This window comes from Apteryx rowi, unplaced genomic scaffold, assembly GCF_003343035.1.
Source record: "Apteryx rowi isolate R43461 unplaced genomic scaffold, aptRow1 scaffold_28, whole genome shotgun sequence".
Lineage (NCBI taxonomy): Eukaryota > Metazoa > Chordata > Aves > Apterygiformes > Apterygidae > Apteryx > Apteryx rowi.
The window spans coordinates 2226223-2244846 of NW_020449196.1; the positions used below are offsets into that span (position 1 = coordinate 2226223).

At 36.9% G+C, this 18624-nt stretch overlaps 1 protein-coding gene across 10 annotated transcripts in view; it reads right to left on the reverse strand.

Moving 5' to 3' along the window:
• Nucleotides 1-18624, reverse strand: part of FTO (FTO, alpha-ketoglutarate dependent dioxygenase) — a 270893-nt gene that overhangs the window by 208008 nt on the left and 44261 nt on the right. For all 10 annotated transcript variants that reach the window (XM_026068864.1, XM_026068857.1, XM_026068860.1 and 7 more), the window contains 2 exons: nucleotides 11177-11254; nucleotides 4137-4797 (listed from right to left, as the gene is read on the reverse strand). In XM_026068864.1, coding sequence (XP_025924649.1) covers nucleotides 4137-4797; nucleotides 11177-11254 — 739 coding nt within the window. The remainder of the gene's footprint in view (nucleotides 1-4136; nucleotides 4798-11176; nucleotides 11255-18624) is intronic.

Sequence of the window (18624 nt, forward strand, 5' to 3'; positions counted from 1 at the left end):
AGAGAAAGATGGACACTTCTGGTCACTATGTGATTTTCCATCTCCTTTAAGTTGGTATCTTTACCTCAAAGAACATCTTAATCACAGAACTAATGCTCTTGTGAATGATAAAACTTCCTACAGAACTTATGAGAACTTGAGGGAAAACATTCCATTAAGAAATGCCCTCGGAAGAAATTCAGTTTTTGAACATGCTCTCATTCTAACAATATTTGGATTACAATTCACTTTTCTAAAGAGTGCAGGAAATAAGAATGGATTATTAGCTCACTGTATTAAAATCCTGAAAATGTTATTACATTAATGCTCCCATGCCATGGCAGAACTCTGTAAGCTTTGTTGTTAAAAATCCTAAACTGGTCAAAAATTGGAATCCCTGTTTCATGGTAAATTCTGAAAGTACAAATAAATTAATTCAGAATTATGTTAGTGACAGTATAATTGAACACACATTCTGTAATGTATTCAATTCTGCATATGTACCTATGATTACCACTCATGCACTTTCATGCAGTATAAACACAAAAATTTAGAAAAAAAATCATTTTAATGATAGACTATTTTTACCATTTTATAACATATTTTAACCCAGAGTAATGTACTGTAATTTATTTTTATTTTAATGTAAATAAAAGCAAAAACTATTCAGATGAGCATTAAACAAAATGTCTGTCTTATTTTATTCTTCAAAAAGCGCTTCATTTGAAGTTGCTATGAAATAGTTTGACACTTGAAACAAGAAATATTGATACTAATTAGAACATCAGTGTGTTCTAATATCTTTATGTTGGCTCTCGAATTACTTTTCTGGCATACTAAAACCCGCTTCTACTGCAATTCATACTGATCAAAGCGTCAAACATCAAACTTTCATTACGGCACCAAACAGTGAACAAATGAACAAAAAAATAAAGTGTGTTGATTACAGAAGTATCTGCTTTAATATCATTTAATAAAATAAAGGCATATCAGAAGTGACACAAAAATACCACTTAAAGTAAAAAGAAAGCCATATACTCAGAGCTGTGCCCCCCTAAAGAGCCAGGCAAACAAACAGCTCCCATAATGCTGCCACACCGCTTGACTTCTCGGGCTCTTGCTATTTGAAATCTGAAAAGCTGGGGATTCTGCCTTCATGGCAGGATATAACTGTACTAGCCAGGAAGCTTTGAAAACCCAGGCTTCCCCGTTCTCAGGGGCTACCACAGGTCCTCAGGGTCTGGAGTACTACAGAGACCAGTGAGAACCTGAGGAGTAGAGAGCTGACAGACAGTAACAGTACTTTCTCCCAGAATATTTCCAATCCATCTAATCAACATTTTCTCATGAAAAAATTGTTCCATTAAAAAATTTCTGACCACTTCTACTCTTTTTATTATGTATTCTATAATGACTGCATGACAGAGTCTTTATATGATATAGAATTCATACTCAACACTAACTAAATGGATTAATGGATTAAGTACTAACAAAAAATATTGTTATAAGAAGCAAAGACATTTATGGAAAATGGAAACAGGAGCCACAACATGCCTCTCCAAAGGTTTAATAACAATCTTCAGAAATATATTGCACCTCTTCATACTTGAGTTATGAAGAGCTTTGATAAGAGACATAGTAAATACGTGATGGTGTCAGTGTGGAACTGGGAAGAATATCACAAGCACTGACGAGTTTACAAACACCTCCTTTGTGAGGTATAAACAGGCAAACGAGAGAGCAAAACGGCAATCTATTTAATCCTCTAAAATCAAGTATACTAATTAAGCTTCTTGGATCACGTAGAAAACTTCAACATCCACAACAAGTATTTATTGTCACTTTAATGAATCTGCCATATTCATAACCTATGAATAGTTTATCCGTTTCCTCAGATTTACGAATTAGTGGGCTGACCCTAAACAGGGCTTCACTTCAGGGATACACAATGTGCACCAGCAGCCGCAACCCAAACGCAGACATCACCGAGCTGTTTGCACACGCAGGCGTAGCGGTGACCACCCTGCGTGGGGCACCGGAGCCCTGCTAAGCACCTTCAGCTCCCTTTAGAGGTCATGGAAGCCACCTGAGTCATGCTCACGTGGTGTCAAGTGGCATTAAACTCCTTGCAGAATTAGCTGACTTTATAAATCATTTTCTTCCAGAAATGTAAATAAAGCCTTCCTTTCTTTTACGTATCGTCTCCAGCTTGGGCTTCTTAAGATTGACAGCTCCTGCCAAGAGGTTTTCTACAATATATGTCAAATTCAAACTTTTAGAATCATTGCATAAATAATCACAAATACCAAATTAGGCATAATGTAAAATGACAGAATCATTAATTTATTCACTGAAAAACTCCTAATTTTCTGAAGTATTCATGTCTACTTTTAAATCCCTCAAAAAAAATTAAGTATGAGTAATTTTTTTTGACAAAAATCATCTACTTCTTGGCAAAAAATATTAATTACATATAAATCTCTAAACACTTTTTGGTGAGAATATATCAAAGATCTCTTTTACCCTTGTCAACCAAATCCTGCATAGAATTCTCTGTGGCTTTAAGACAGAGCATAATTTTTACTTATCTAACATGCTGAACTGTTGAACAACAAAAAAAACAAAACAAAACAAAAAAACAAGGACAATGAGCTATTAATATACTTTTTTTGTTAATTTATATTTGAAACTTAAATGGACTAATTTCCCCCCCCTCCACATGGAGGTTTTACATTAAAATAAAAAGGTTTTAAGCATATGGCAAGAAATTCTAACACACCATTATTAACTCATGATCACATTTCTCCTAAAATATTACTGAAAAAGATTTCTCTGCAGCACTACTGACACAAGTTACATTTACAGGACGTAACACATCAAGATTTTTGACAAACAGGATAGAACAATAGTCACAAAAAAAAAAAAAGACACTTCTGCTGGTCAAGGGAACCTTTTCTATCAAGTTTGCTATGACAGCTGATGTTTTATATTCAGGAAAATGTAAAGTTCTAAACATGGTGATTTCAGCCAAACGTTATGTAACAAAGTGACCTACGGTTTCAAAACTATTAATGGAAACAACAACAGAATACACATGAAAATATCAGCTGTTATTTTTACATCATGGTCTTTAGCCAAAACCTACAGAAGTTGGTGTGAATTCTTCCYATATTTTGAGGCAAACATCAAAGGATTTTTGGAAGGGTCAAAAATCAGCTGTGAATTATGAAACACAAGGGATCATTTGCAAATTCACATCAACTAGTTAACTGTCTAAATTCTAATCTTATGCTTGCAGAACTGGAAGCCATTAAAAAAATAAAATATTTCAAGGCTCTGTTCAGAACTTTTAGGAAAAAAACTAAACAAACTCATTTCTATTTTTAAATAAAGATGGGGAAGGTTTCTCTTTAAACTAAAAGAGAAATTATTTAGTGACTCTTCAACTACACGTTTTTCCACTTAGTTATTTAAAAAATATTGAAATAGTTTAAGAGCCTGCAAAACCTGACCTACAACAGTTTTGGGTTTTTTTTAAATGGAAAACTTCCACCCTTCCCAACTACAGAAGTGCTGGCAGGTCCTCCACAAAATATACATTAGCACTACAGCATGCCTAGACAAAAAAAGTATATACTGCCAGCAAATACAGTAACACTTTTACAAAACAAACAAACAAAAAAAAGATCTATCCAAAGAAAGGAGAGTAGTAAAATCAGCATAAAGCAGGAGCAAGTCTGTATCTGATAAATCACCCAATAAATACCATGATCTCAACCACAATAAAACATTTTACAAGATAGAAAATAGGCACCTGTGTTAACCTGAAACAGAGATTTGACAGATTTTGATTTCTTGGCTCTTAATCAGGAAGTTAATTACAGCAATTTTTAAATCTACTTCAAAAATGACTGATAAGGCCAGCTGCAGTCAACATAGGTGTATTTTGCATGGGTGTTGGTAGAAATGAATGAAGCGCTGAAATGAAAAAAAGATGACATTCAGTACCACAACGTATTCAGAAGCAAGGGAAAAATCTCGACTAGCATGCAGGTGTGCTTACATATGTACACACGGGGAAACATAAAACAGCTCCAGGGAATTAAAATATTTATCTCACTAGTGCAGCCATACTATACTACCTCCCCACCACTCACCTTCACAGCTGTAACTGTACACAGCAACTGTTGACCTTGCAACCAGATTCTCGTCATGGTGCCAGCTCACTGCCATGTTCCCCATTCCAAAATAAGGCTCTTGTTTCAAGTACAGCATTTGTAGCGGATCCATATAATTTAATAAAGTCAAGTTAAAAGATGTTCTGTTCTTTAGGCTCGTGTAGTCATCATCTGAAACGTAACAACTGCTTTGATCTTTTAAAACAGACCCTTTCTCCTTAATAGAAGCATCAAAATTTTGCTCCCTGTCTATTACAAGACTATCTTTGGTTTCTTTGGTCTCAGATGAATTTTGTCCTTGTAATGCCTGGACTGCTTCAATATGCAAATAGTCATTAAGTTTGATTAATGCTTTACAAGCATCATGTATTTGAGGACTGCAATATTTTATTTCATAACCCTCAGTAGGCCAAGGAACTGTAAATAATCTTGTGTTCAAGTACTTGTAAGTGCATCCCGGGTTTCCAATTAATATACGAGACACTGGGGTGACAAAATCTTTTCCTTTGATCCTTACAAGATCTTGAAAGAAACAATCATGTTTTCGCAAGGTCAAAAAGCCTTCTTGTACCACTCGATGGAGCTCTTCAGGTATTGCATCGGATTTCCTGAAAATTAGTTTGGAATATTTGGTCTTCCACTAAAGGAGAAAACAACAACAACAAAAGAAACAAAATTACTCTTTTTACATGAAGCAAAATATTTCATATATTCAGGAACAAGTAAGGCTCAGCTGACAAGTTATCAAGCATGAGTCTAGAACGTGGCAAAGACATAGATACCAGTATTCTTTTCTTTAATTTCATATTCCAACATACCACACAACCTGTGGATATGTACCAGTGGCCTGTAACCAGACAGTATCACCAAGGCAAATCTCTGTTTCTAAGTGTCACAAAACTAAGAACTGAAAGTATCATCTAAAAGCAACTATACTGCATTAAAACTCTGCAGAATGTGCCGATCAGCCTCAGAAATATGAGGGCTGAGCAATGCCTACTACGCTACGGTCCTTTATATACCACAAATGTAAGATTTGCCTTAGTATGGGATCCTCTTTGGCTACCCATCATCTGGTATATTAGCCTTATCACAGATAAAATACTGGCTAAGCACATGAGCTCCATCATGGCCTGGGCTCCTGGGCCCAGTTCTGTAGGAAGCAGAGACACATTTAGTCTCTGCAAAGACAGAGAAAAAGAACTGAAAGGACATTTACAAATTTGTGACCACATTTTTAAAAAGCAGTATAGACAAAGCTTTGAAACGTTCATAGCAATATGGCACTTCCATAATCTTTCTTGCTAAGCATTATTTTGAAAGGATGTCAGAACTTAGGAAAGCTGCCAAGCTCCTTAGCTTCCTGTTGAGTCAGTGCACGTCTACGCTTCAAGGAAAGTTACTTCACACAATGCTGAACCGCTTGCTCTGCCTCCATACTTTCACCATTCAGGTTCAGTGGTTAAGAAATGCTTGGTCAGTCTCACTATAAACTCTAAATGCATTTTTCAGGAACCCCTTAGATAAATTGCTGATATTTCATCTTGGATAAAAACATAGGAAATGCACATATAAAATCAATGTAAATCAATACAAACCATGAATCACTTTTTTCCCCCCTCAATAAATAGTTGAATAGCCCCTTACTAGACAGCAACATTGTCAATACATTCTGCCATATCTTAAATTACTGCAATGTTGAATGGTCTCTGAATCTCACTAGGTTGGCTCATGCTACTTTTAATTCCAGTAGGTTTCTAGAACCTTAAGTCTGGCATTTTCCAAATCTCCTAAACCTTAAAAAGGCAGTGTTCATTGCTTGAGCACAATAACAGAACACCAGCCAATGTGAATGAATTCTAAACTGTAAAATATGCATATAGTCAGTGCTTTAAAAAAATTATAAATCTGAAAGCAATAATAAACAATCACGGGGTGAAAAAAATCTTACAAGAAAAATGCATATTAGTTATGAACTACTCAGTCTTACAATAAAGAAGGAAGACCTGATTTTACAGTGAAAGAACCTCTTTTACAGGGAGAATGAACACACCTTTAAAACAAATTGAAAGAAAAAAAAGAAAAAGTTAGGCTCAGAGAAACATAAACCAGAAGTTAGAAAATGTAGAAAACTCACCAAGGAAGTGAATGACCAGTGGACAAGGAAATAAATTGCAAAGGAATGCTTAGAATACTACAGGTCCATTACTATGATAGTGGGAAAGTTAAAATGTTTAATCAGCAGCTCTAAACAATTTTGACTGAAGAATTTAAAAGACTTGGTCAGGGTACTCTGTTAATCATTGACTCTGATTTTCCCTAATTAATGAATCTGAGAAAGTCCCAAATAAAGATTAATACTGCATTAATATTTTAAAAGGGTAACCAGGATGTTGTAGGTATTTATAGGTCTGTTGGCTTGATATTGATTATGGGACAAATAATAGGATAGCAGACACAAGACTGATTAAAAAACAAAAACAAAAACCCACAATTAATAAAACTAACGTCAACTGATATGGACTGCCAAAATACCCTGATAGGATTTTCAATTATACATTTACCATATTTTGATCCAGGAAAGATTCACAAATTTACCATACATTTAAAATAGACTAAAAGATTGACCAAATAGTTCCCAAAATATATATTTTTTTACTTTTCAAATAGCCCCGTCAAAGAACACAAAATACAGATAAGTACAGGATAGGCAAACCCTAAAAAAAAAAAAGAAAAAAAAATCTGGCAGAAGTCATATAAACTCCTCTGATGAATCCGTGGATAATGCTACAGATAAGTATACAAAGAACAGAATACTGTGCAGTAACAAAGAGACGTCTCTTTTTGCAATAGTTACAATGACCATTCTTTCTCATTATGATGTATAGAATTCCATAAGGCCACATGATAAATTGAAGAAATTTTATACAACTGTTGAAGACAACAATTTACAGAGAAAAAATAAAGACAATAAACTGTAAAGTGTCAGAAACAGCAAGCATTTTGCTGTATTGCACCTCATACTCTTCAAAATAATGCTCGATTTACTAGACTATTCCTCAACACATACCATCTAATTCCCCTTTTCTAATTATAACATCTCTAAACTTATTTTCCCTATCTCTTTTCCCGTGATATCCTTTCACTTCGTGTCCTGCTCTGACCACACCAGCTCTGGTATCAGCTGGAGTTCACAATGCAGCAGTTTGTACAGACAGTTCCCAGCAAGGCACGATGCTGCTCATCAGCATTATCTTGCTTTGTATGCAAAATACTGCTTCCCACTCCAAAAAGGCTTGGATGACTTTGTTATTGTTCATCTGATTTCCTAAGGAAGTGAAGATCCCATAATGACACCTCTTACTGGTTGCCTGCAAATCTGCCGTAACTACTGCTGAGACTGTCTGGCAAACTGGACAATGGCTAGAGAGTAACTTTCTAAATAGATTAAGTTCCTATATGTTTTACCAAAATTAATGGATAGGTAAAAGAAACAGATGCAAACTAATACCTTAGCAAGGGAAAGGCTTTAACACAAGCCTACGAGGTGTCAATTAGTGCATGCGAAGCTCAGAACAGACCTCTACACCTATTTCCTTTTGCCCAGATGCTAGGCACTGACAGTGTTAAGGGGAAGCTGAAACCCAAAGACTTTAGGGAATGAGGCAAGAGCAAATGGATGCACAAAATTGACTCTTCAAAAATTTTTCTTTATGTAATAGCTTATGTTCAAATGTCTTTAAAACAAACACACACAAACACACACACACGCCCCCCAACACCACCACAAAAACACCACAGCGGCGTAGGACATCTGTTGACTACTTCAGCTACTCAAACCATCTTTACTGGTATTATCTACTTCCAACACAGATTTGTACCTGGCTTTCAGAAAATTAATGTTAAAATCCAAAAAGCTTGCCTTTAAAAATATGAACCATGCAGTAAGTCAGTATATACAGTTTCTACTACAGGAAAATGGTTAGACTTTGCATCATAACATGCTGTTATCCCACAATAAGATTTTATAGGGTCATTTGCTCCTATTCTAAAGGTGAAAATAAAAAGAAGCCTATTTGAGCAATAATGATTAAATGTAACTTAGTTTATAAACCTTGCCACCACTGCTCGTGAATTTTTCCATGAAGCTACTACTACATATTTTCAGAGATTTTTATGGTTTCCAAAAACTAGCTTCCTACAGGGGGAAAAAAGCCTATTTGACATAATGATATCTACAGATAGTCATCATTTCTGAAAACAGAATTTACATGCTTAACTTTAAATACAAAAACTTGAAAACTGTCCTAAATACCTATTCAAAGATAGATTCATTTCATATTCATATTCATGGTAGATGAGGGGAGAGCAGTGGATGTTGTCTACCTAGACTTCAGCAAGGCTTTTGACACTGTCTCCCATAGCATCCTCATAGACAAGCTCAGGAAGTGTGGGTTAGATGAGTGGACAGTGAGGTGGATTGAGAACTGGCTGAATGGCAGAGCTCAGAGAGTTGTGATCAGTGGCACAGAGTCTAGTTGGAGGCCTGCAGCTAGCGGTGTCCCCCAGGGGTCAGTACTGGGACCAGTCTTGTTCAACTTCTTCATCAATGACCTGCATGAAGGGACAGAGTGCACCCTCAGCAAGTTTGCTGATGATACAAAACTGGGAGGAGTGGCGGGTACACCAGAGGGCTGTGCTGCCATTCAGAGAGACCTGGACAGGCTGGAGAGGTGGGCAGAGAGGAACCTCATGAAGTTCAACAAAGGGAAGTGCAGGGTCCTGCACCTGGGGAGGAATAACCCCAGGCACCAGTACAGGTTGGGGGTTGACCTGCTGGAAAGCAGCTCTGCCGAGAAGGACCTGGGAGTGCTGGTGGACACCAAGTTAAGCATGAGGCAGCAATGTGCCCTTGTGGCCAAGAAGGCCAATGGTATCCTGGGGTGCATCAGGAAGAGTGTTGCCAGCAGGTCGAGGGAGGTGATCCTCCCCCTCTACTCAGCCCTGGTGAGGCCACATCTGGAGTACTGCGTCCAGTTCTGGGCTCCCCAGTACAAGAGAGACATGGCACTACTGGAGCAAGTCCAGCAAAGGGCTACAGAGATGACTAGGGGACTGGAGCATCTCTCCTATGAGGAAAGGCTGAGAGAGCTTGGCCTGTTTAGCCTAGAGAAGAGAAGGCTGAGAGGAGATCTTATCAATGTGTACAAGCATCTGAAGGGAGGGTGTCGAGAGGATGGGACCAGACTCTTTTCAGTGGTGCCCAGTGACAGGACGCGAGGCAACGGGCACAAACTGAAACACAGACAATTCCATCTGAACACGAGGAAAAACTTTTTCACTGTGAGGGTGACAGAGCACTGGAACAGGTTGCCCAGAGAGGTTGTGGAGTCTCCTTCTCTGGAGATACTCAAAACGCTCCTGGATGCAATCCTGTGCAATGTGCTCTAGGCAACCCTGCTTGAGCAGGGGGGTTGGACTAGATGATCTCCAGAGGTCCCTTCCAACCTCAGCGATTCTGTGATTCTGTGAAAGGTCCTCTACACTCCCCGGCACAGAATACTGGATCCCAATTTTCCTTAAAAGAACTGCATATAGACTTGGGAAACACAATTCTCCTGAGTTTGCCAAAAGCCTGAAACAGTTCTGTTAGGGATCAGGAACTGTCTCATTTGTCTCAATCAGTACATTGTATCTGTAGCCTTTGGACAGTACACAAAATCCTTATAACCACTGAAATTAGTAATTACAATTTTAAGTATTGACTCCAGATGTGTAGGTATAAGATGAGAATAGTGTAATTCCACAATCATAGGATACTTACTAATGACAGAACATTACATGGTGCAGCACAGAAAGATGATTACTGTATGACATGTATCATTATGCAAACAGGGTACAGAAGCAATGAACGGGAAAAAAATGAGAGCACTAGCAGTTTAATAGCAATATCTCAGTAGTTCTTTGAATAATTATGTATATAGGACATATTCAGGTCAGATTAACCAATTACTACATTATATATTCTATTACGGCAAATTTAAGAAGTCATTCTTATTAAATATTTTTAAATCATTAAAACATTCTATTTTACATATTGTACTTAAGATTCTAGCTTAAAAAAAGAAAATACTGATATCTCATAAAAAATCAGGAAGTGGAAACGCATTTCAGATATATCACACGAAAATAGCTTGTTCTTTAAATCACCAAACAGTCGCTGTGCAATATCCTACATAAGGAAAGCATTAACGGCTCAGAACAGAGGGCAGACACTGTGTTCATACTTGATACCTTGTTGTTTTGGGGGGAATAAGTAAAAGGGGGAAAATCATGTATTGTGTGCTATAACTCTGACAGCAAGTACTAAAGGATAGTTCACCGTCCACTCTGTTAAAAGTAGTTATGTGACTGACAACCACAGGACAGAAAAGGAACATCTGAGGCTTAATTTTTCATGTTTCACACACACATTTGAAATATACCTACACTTTTGTATCTAATGTATCGGGGCTACTCAATACAGAGGATGACCCTAGAGGATGAGTCAAGTGATAGAACAGAGCCAGCAATCAGCAGTGAATAGCAAACAGACCCTTGCATCATGAAATCATAGACTGTATTTCAGATATTTGTGAATTGCTTTTGTTAATATGATTTTTTTTCGTTATTTTTCCTCAAATTCTGTTCATAACTTGGCTTTAAAATGGGACATGATAGTGTTTCAATCTATGGTTTGAGGCCCATTTCTAAAATTCTTCATCAGGCAAAACACAAATTGAAGAGGAGATCCGTAGAAGTTTTCCTTGCAGTTTTCATTCTTGATTACCCTAATTCTAGAGGTCTGACTTCACACAGTATCAAAGTGCATCATCTTTATCAGCCATCAGGAGGAACTAGAAGAGTTGACACTTTGTTCATATCAACTTTCATAGTGTCTCTTCAAAGAAAAATTTATTGTTAAATAAAAACAGAAAATTTAGTTTAAAACAAGTATAGTTAAAAGAAAAATACATTACCAACTGATGGAAACCAGCATCTCCTAGTGTCATATATGGAAGCCTACTCTCTCCAAGCTCTTCAAGAAGCTTCTTTTTCTGTTTTGGGGGTAAAATTGAAACACAAAATTAGACTGAAGACAAGATAAAACCAGTTAAGTGTTAAACTAGTTGTATTAGAAAGACACAAGCATGTGAGCTTATGCATCTTACCAGCCTCAATTCTTGAAAATTAAGTAGGGAAAACTGATTGCAAATTCAAGGAGCTTTTCCACTAATAAAGCAGTAATGCAGGTTAGGTAGTTTCAGAGCACGTGAGTATTTTTCCTCATAAATTCATCCTTACTACACTGAGGAAAACCCATCATGGTCCAGTGTCCTGCATACCTATGTCTACTTTATCCCTTGAAGCTCATTTCTTATTTCTTACTCATTTTATTTTCTACTTCAACTTGTGGATCCAATGGATATAAAGATCAGACATTTCATCAAATGGCTTAATAATATACCTTATTAAAACAATCAGCCTAAGTTTTGCACATAGACTGAAAAGACTCCTGAAATGGGTGGATGACAGAAAAAGAAAGCATCATTTACTGCACCTCACTGCCCTACAATCTGAAAGATGCCATACTCAAGACCTGCCATGCCAGCTGATAGCCTCAACTCTGATTTGAAGTTGGTGGTGATCTAAAAAGCAGCTGACTGTAGATAGGGGGTTTTCTCTCCCCTTTTTCTCTTGTCTCCTTTTTCACTTCTGTTTTGTTTCTGTTTGTCTGCAGAAATTAATTAGATGAAATAACCTTTTCCTGAGTAGACTATCTTCATTAATGTTTATTCAACGCTACAACTATTTAAAGAAATTGATCCAAAAGAAAATTATTTTCCCATGTTTTAATTAATGGAAATTTTGCATTTGTTACATAGTTAATTGTGTAGCTAACAATTTGGACAGTGCAAGAGAGGAGCTTGATACAAGTCGTACAATTTTTGGACTCAAACAATCAAAAAAATCCATGACAAGTCCATCCACATTCATCCATCCACAGTCAAAAATTATAATATATAGTGTCATAAATGTTATAGTGACATGAGAAAAGATTAACAAGAGTGTAATAATTGTTACAGTGGAAGTACAGGCCTAGAATGTTGATCTGCTTTCCCTTCTCTGACTTCCTTTTCTCTTTTAGCATGCAAGGATAGTTTCTTTACAAACTTTGATCATTAACAAATACTTGCTAATAAAATGCAACTTGGATCATAAAACTAGATGTTTGCCCTGGTGCTTGAATATTTCAAATAACAAAAGGATTCAAATTCTCATTCCTGCTACAGTATTTTCCACTATATAGACACTATCACAAGAAATAATTGAAGTTTCAGCACCCTCAAGACATTTGTGTAGTAAGAGCACAAGCAGAAAATGGAATATAGTTTATATGAGAATTGTAGGGCTACGATACAGAGGAAGATGCACATTAAGTTAAAAAAAAGGCTATCAGTAATGCTTTCATAAAACTAAGTTATACAGGAATAACTACATATTCTGTTATCTAGATGTCACTGCAAATTTATTCTGTATATGTCTTTGATAATGAAGCTTCATTAAAACAGCAGTTAATAAGGCTTTAATCTACTTCCCCGTTTAATACTTCCATAGGCATGAGAACTCATTGAGAAAAACCAATATTTCCTAAATTCTTTTGTAAGTTTCCCTTTTCATCATCTTTCTGCATTGCACCTGGTTAAGATGTCCCATATAGAGGTCAAAACAGATCTTTCTGATCCTGGCAATTATAGCCTATTAAAAAAAAAGGGGGGGGGGGGAGAAAAAAAATACTCCATGAACTAGCTTCTGGCTTACAGCAGTTGCATAAACAAGGAAAGCTGAACTATGAAGAGTGTTGATACGTACTCGATTCTGTGACAGTGAATTTCTTTTATTCAAGCTTAAGCGTCACGGAAGACAACACATTTAAATTCGGGAAGAAGGGTAGAAGCTTTTAAGGGTTAGAGGTGCCAGATCAGTCAAACTAAAACAAGAGCATGTAGTTCTCACTTACTCATCCCCACACTCACAATCTGCTGTTCACTGACTAACTAGCCTGACAAGAACAGCACTGAGATTTACAAACTAGAAATGTAATCTCGCTAGGTCTCCAGTTCCCTTTGGGGACACGTTATGTATTGACATGAAGTCATTGGTGAAACCAAGCATCATGTAACTTCAGATTAAGTTGGCAGAAAATTATATGCTAATATGCTCCATATTCCAAAACAGTAACTCTTCTGTATTATAAAAAAAGTTGCTACAATTTTATTACATATAATCACTGAAAATATTAGATTGCCTTTGTTATCTGTAAAATAAAACATATTAACTACAGAAAAAAATCCTGTATTTCAACATACTCACAGCTGAGGGGAAAAAAGGCAGAAAGAGGAGAGATTCTGACAATTTCTTTGTCAAAAACCAGCCTCTTGGCAGAAAGCACACAACATTAAAATGCACTCCTGTGTATAGGTAGTACTAGCTCACATTTGATTGTCAGGTCTGGCTAAGTGCCGCTCCTCAGCTTGATGTACGGACTAATACACACAGCTGGGTGGTTTAACACACTGCTCATCTCCTATGCAAGAAGCTGTCACACAGATGCCAAAAGCATCAAGTTACTCACAAATACCTCCAAAAAGTCAAAAAAAGAAAAGTCAAAGATCTAGCTATAACAGCTGCCTGTAGACTAAGTCTCAGGACTGTTACGTAAGTGTTGCTTATAGGCACTTCAATAGGTAAACCTGTAAGCTTTACAGTACAAAAAGTGTCCTTACTTGAAGGAATTGGGTATCTTAGAGTGTATTTTTCTAAATCCTAGTCTTACATTTTAGAAATCTTTATTAACAGGATGGCAGTTCCTTCAGATATCAGTATTACGTTCCTTATGCTTTAAAAGGCAATGCAATTTTTATGCAGAGACTAGCAATGCCGATACGTGAAAAGACAATCTTTTTACGTGCACCATCACCATAATACCATCATGCACTGTGCACTGCTCAGGAAACCCGGCACGTGCTGCACTTTTGCTGTCAGAGAGAAGAAAATATCTGTAAATACCTTACTTCATAAGCTGCTGATTGTTAACGGAACTGTTATATTTGGTTTTGATAACAGGAATGAATGCCAGAAGCACTAATACCCAACTTTGGAACGTACGATGAACTTCCTTGCAGACATTATCAATCTCTACCCACTTATTAGTAATAAGTGAATGCACTAATGAATGCAATGGTTGGTTGCATAATAATAATAATAGGTAGAACCTCTCAACCACTATGTGTACATTTTTGCCATGAAGTAACTTGTTAAAAAGAGTAATGCACTATACGTTACAGAGCAGGAGAAATACTAGAAACACAGTCAATGCACATATAAATTCACAGGCCAAAATGCAGTTATGTTACAAACACATTGGTTTGTTTTTTCCAAATTAAGTGGTCTAAGGGAAAGATGGGGCTTAATGACAGCGTAAGAATTTCTGCAGTTGACATATTTCCCTACAGGATGTCAATACCATTCTTAATAGGTTTCATTTCTCTCTTAATTGTAAGACAAAATTCAATATATAGGCGATAAAGGCTAGTGAAGGTCTTCCTGTTTCAAAACTAGAATTCCCACTTAGTTTCATCATCAAACAAGTCAGAAGACAATAACATTCTTTCAATTTGCAGATCATTATTCTGGCTGGAAACAGTATTGAAAACAAATTCAAGGCTGTAATGTTGCAACAATTTCTAAAGCATAAAAAACCTGAAAATATTAAGAAACAAAAAGTTTGTTTTTCCAGTACTTAGTATAAAATGCAGTGAGAAATTACATTTGCCCACTCAAGCAGAGTTAAGTCAATGCAAGTAGGATTTGCCTCTAAAATATAACCCTGGGCTGTTTGCTGCCCTGCATTTCTCATGTATTCAGGATGCTGCTAGGGGAAAGCGTCAGCTTCACTACACCAGTTAATCTCTCTGGACCTGGAGTAACATCCCATACAGATGTAAGAAGTCGGTCACACAAGTCCAAGGGATAGACAGAAAAAAAGCTCCCCACGAAACATTTAGAGATGTCAGCTTTTAGTTATGCAACAAGCGCTCACTCTAATGAGTAATTAAAGTATATACTTTATTCAGACTAGTAGAGCCCCAAAAGCATGACTGTTACTCAGTCTTCTGGGAAGGCCCATCTCATTATTCCCCAGAAGAATTTTCTGAAAAGACTGCATTTTGAAACTTCAAACCAGCACATTCCCAACCTAGGTAGGGATGCAAGCAACCTTGTTTTCAGACTCTGAGTACTTAATTAGTTTCAGCGTAAAAACAGCATTATACAGAACAAAACAAAAGATAATCACACCACAAAGAAGATATACGGAAGAAGAAAATTCAGGGAAAAACTGAATAACTCGAATATTTTAATCTATTGCATTTATCTGTTTTCTGTTTAACAATTCTTACAAATCAGGTATTCATTATTTGCATGGATTTCATATACAAACCACACTGGGGAACAACCGTTTTCTGTACTCTGCAGGTGTCTGAGAGCTGGCTGGAGTCTTAGCTCTACTTTTCAGGGTGCCTAGCGAGAGCATTCTAGCGCTGCTTCAGCAAACACACACCATGCAAAGCACAGACCAGCGCATTTACTCCATTCCCACAGTGGGAACAACAGAAGAGATACTCTGGCTTCCCAAGTCATTAATTCCCTCACAAGCTGCTTAAGAAGGAGGAGAGGGAAAAAGTCCGAAAAACATTAAGCAAATAATGAAATTAAACAAACACACACACTTCCTTAAAAGGAACTGTGTATAAATTGTCAATCCAGATTTTATTTAAAAAATGGGCCTTTTATTTCAGGTTTGGGTTTGTTTTTTTTTGATTTAACACAAGAGTTCTAGGATGTTAAAAAAACTTCCATTTGGTTATGATGGGTCCTTGAAATATGGTAATTAATATAATGGACTTTGTAATGTAATTAATTCATGTCTAATGGTATTTCAGTATGTGTACTTAAGTCTCTTAAGTTTAGTTTTTCAGTTAACTCCTGAAAAAAAAAATACATATTTGCACTAGTTTGCCTGATACAGAGCAAACAGCACTACCAGCAAAACAATTCTGTGTGCTCATATACATTCTTCCTTACAATATAATTGAATTTTCTGATTCACTACCTGACTCATGTTACAGTCACCTAAAGCCTCACTTAGTTGCTGCCTTAATTTTATGGGGTCAATGATTTTTCTTAATACAGCAAAGATTGAAAAATGCTCCTCATTTTTACTCCCTCCCATCGCCAGCAACCCTACAGCAAAGAGAGGTAAAAGCAAGCTGAAAGTTTTAACTAGGCTGAGTTTTACCTCTCTCACATGTATACCTGACAAATTCTTATTGGGACAAAAGGAGGAAGCAATACAGTACTAGAGCTGAGTGCAAGAGGAACACCTAGCAGCCCGGAGACCTGCTCTCCATTCTCACAGCCTACAAAAGGCCTCCTGTGTTAACGCCTTTCGTTAGAGGTTTGTAATGGATTGGCCAATTTTTCAGTGTCAGGAAGTTCTGTCAACTTCCAGCTGCAACTTTTACACTTCTGAGAATCCTGACTCAGGACTAGGCTTAGTAAAGCACGAACACTACGCCTTTTCGCCTTCCATACAATCCAATGAGTGTGCAGAAGTTTCTGGGGCAGTCTTTAAAAAAAGGGCCTGTATTCAAAGCATAAGAAAATATCTCTATCTTCATATTGTTCTACCTGATATTCTTTTGTTCTCCCAAAGGTTATCATGGTTAGCCAGCCAGGCCTCACTGAGAACTATGAAAGAAAGCTCAGAGCCATGAGTTCAGAAACAAACCTTTGAGTTTCTGCAAATCCCTCCCTTTTGTTGGCTTTTTCCTCATGTGAGAATGACACACATCACTGTCTATGTCTCTCCTTCACTCTTTCTTTTTTAAGAACTGTAAGAGAACACTTTTCTTTCAGGTCATGCATGAAGAAAACACAGTATATAACCACTTCAGGTGCTCTGAAGCTCTCAAAATTTTGAGACTCAATACTGAAGTCCCATCTAAAAAAACCCCAATCACTTAAAACAAACAAACAAACAAACCTAAAACAAAAAATACAATACAAACACAGTTACAAATACTTACAGGAATGTTGGATAGTTACAAATTTTCAAGTTGACATTTTATTAAACCACCAAGTTTTCCAAGTATTAGCTATTAAAACTTCAGAGCAACCAAGAAGCAAGATCATTCCAGTGACTCACTAAATCCAGTTATGTCAGAAATGAACTTAGAGTAAGAAAAAAGATATTCTAAATGCACTATTGCAGTTTTTATTTTTCAATTATCACATATATTAGACTTCAGAAAATCTCTCTTCAGATTATCTCTATAAACTCCACTCATTAAAAGATCTTAAGGGACTGGCCAGTTTTACACTGCCATTTATTCACATGAAAAAGTCACATTTCCGGATTACCCTTCATTATACTGAGACCTACCAACAGCCTTGTCCGTGCTACACTCTATCTATGATCAGGCCTGCCAAAAATACTGGCAGACATCTGACCATACTGTACTGTACTTTGTATACTATAGCTCTTTTTTCTCCCAATAACCAATATTGTTAGAAAGCCTTAGGATTATGCATGTAATGTTTCCAAACTGGCTCCCTATACTACATTTCAGAATGCTAGTTATTTAATGTAACCACTGTGCATCTTACTGTCCCACTGAACAAACCAATCCAATTTAGAGTACTAAGATGCTGTTTAAATGATTTGGTCACAAAAAATAAAATAAAATAAAATAACGAACAGCCTATTGTAATGCAAACAGATCTTAGGTCTAATACCAGTATTTGTAACTGAGCAGCTGTCTAAAGACTGCTTGATATTCTTTCCTGCCAAGGTACCGTTTGGCTTTGCTTACCAATTTCAACCTCTCTTACCCTTTCTCATAAATCAACAGGCCCAGATTTTGGTTCCCACACACATGCACACACAAAGACCAGTCATGCATATGCACAACATACTTGACTGATGTAACTGAACTAAGTTAATTTATGCATTGAAGCAGCTTAGCAATGTGTGAAAAATGTCTTTGCTACCAGTGTCCCCTCTCAGGGGCCTGCCTTGATATGTTCAGGGCCCCTTAATTGTTGTTTTAACCTACAGCAACATTGTTCTGTTGGCCAGTGGCTGTTAATGAAACAGGACTGGCAATTTTCTTACCCAGTTGACTGTAGATCAGTCACACATGGTTTAGCACTTTAAGTAATATAATAGAAATTTGAAATGATAAATCATTCAAACACAGCCGCTTTTTGCCAACAGAATACTCCTCAGCCTCTCCACCATACCCTATCAATAAACTTCCAGCATCACTGCAAGCATCTTGACACCACTGTCCAGGTCTTGTTC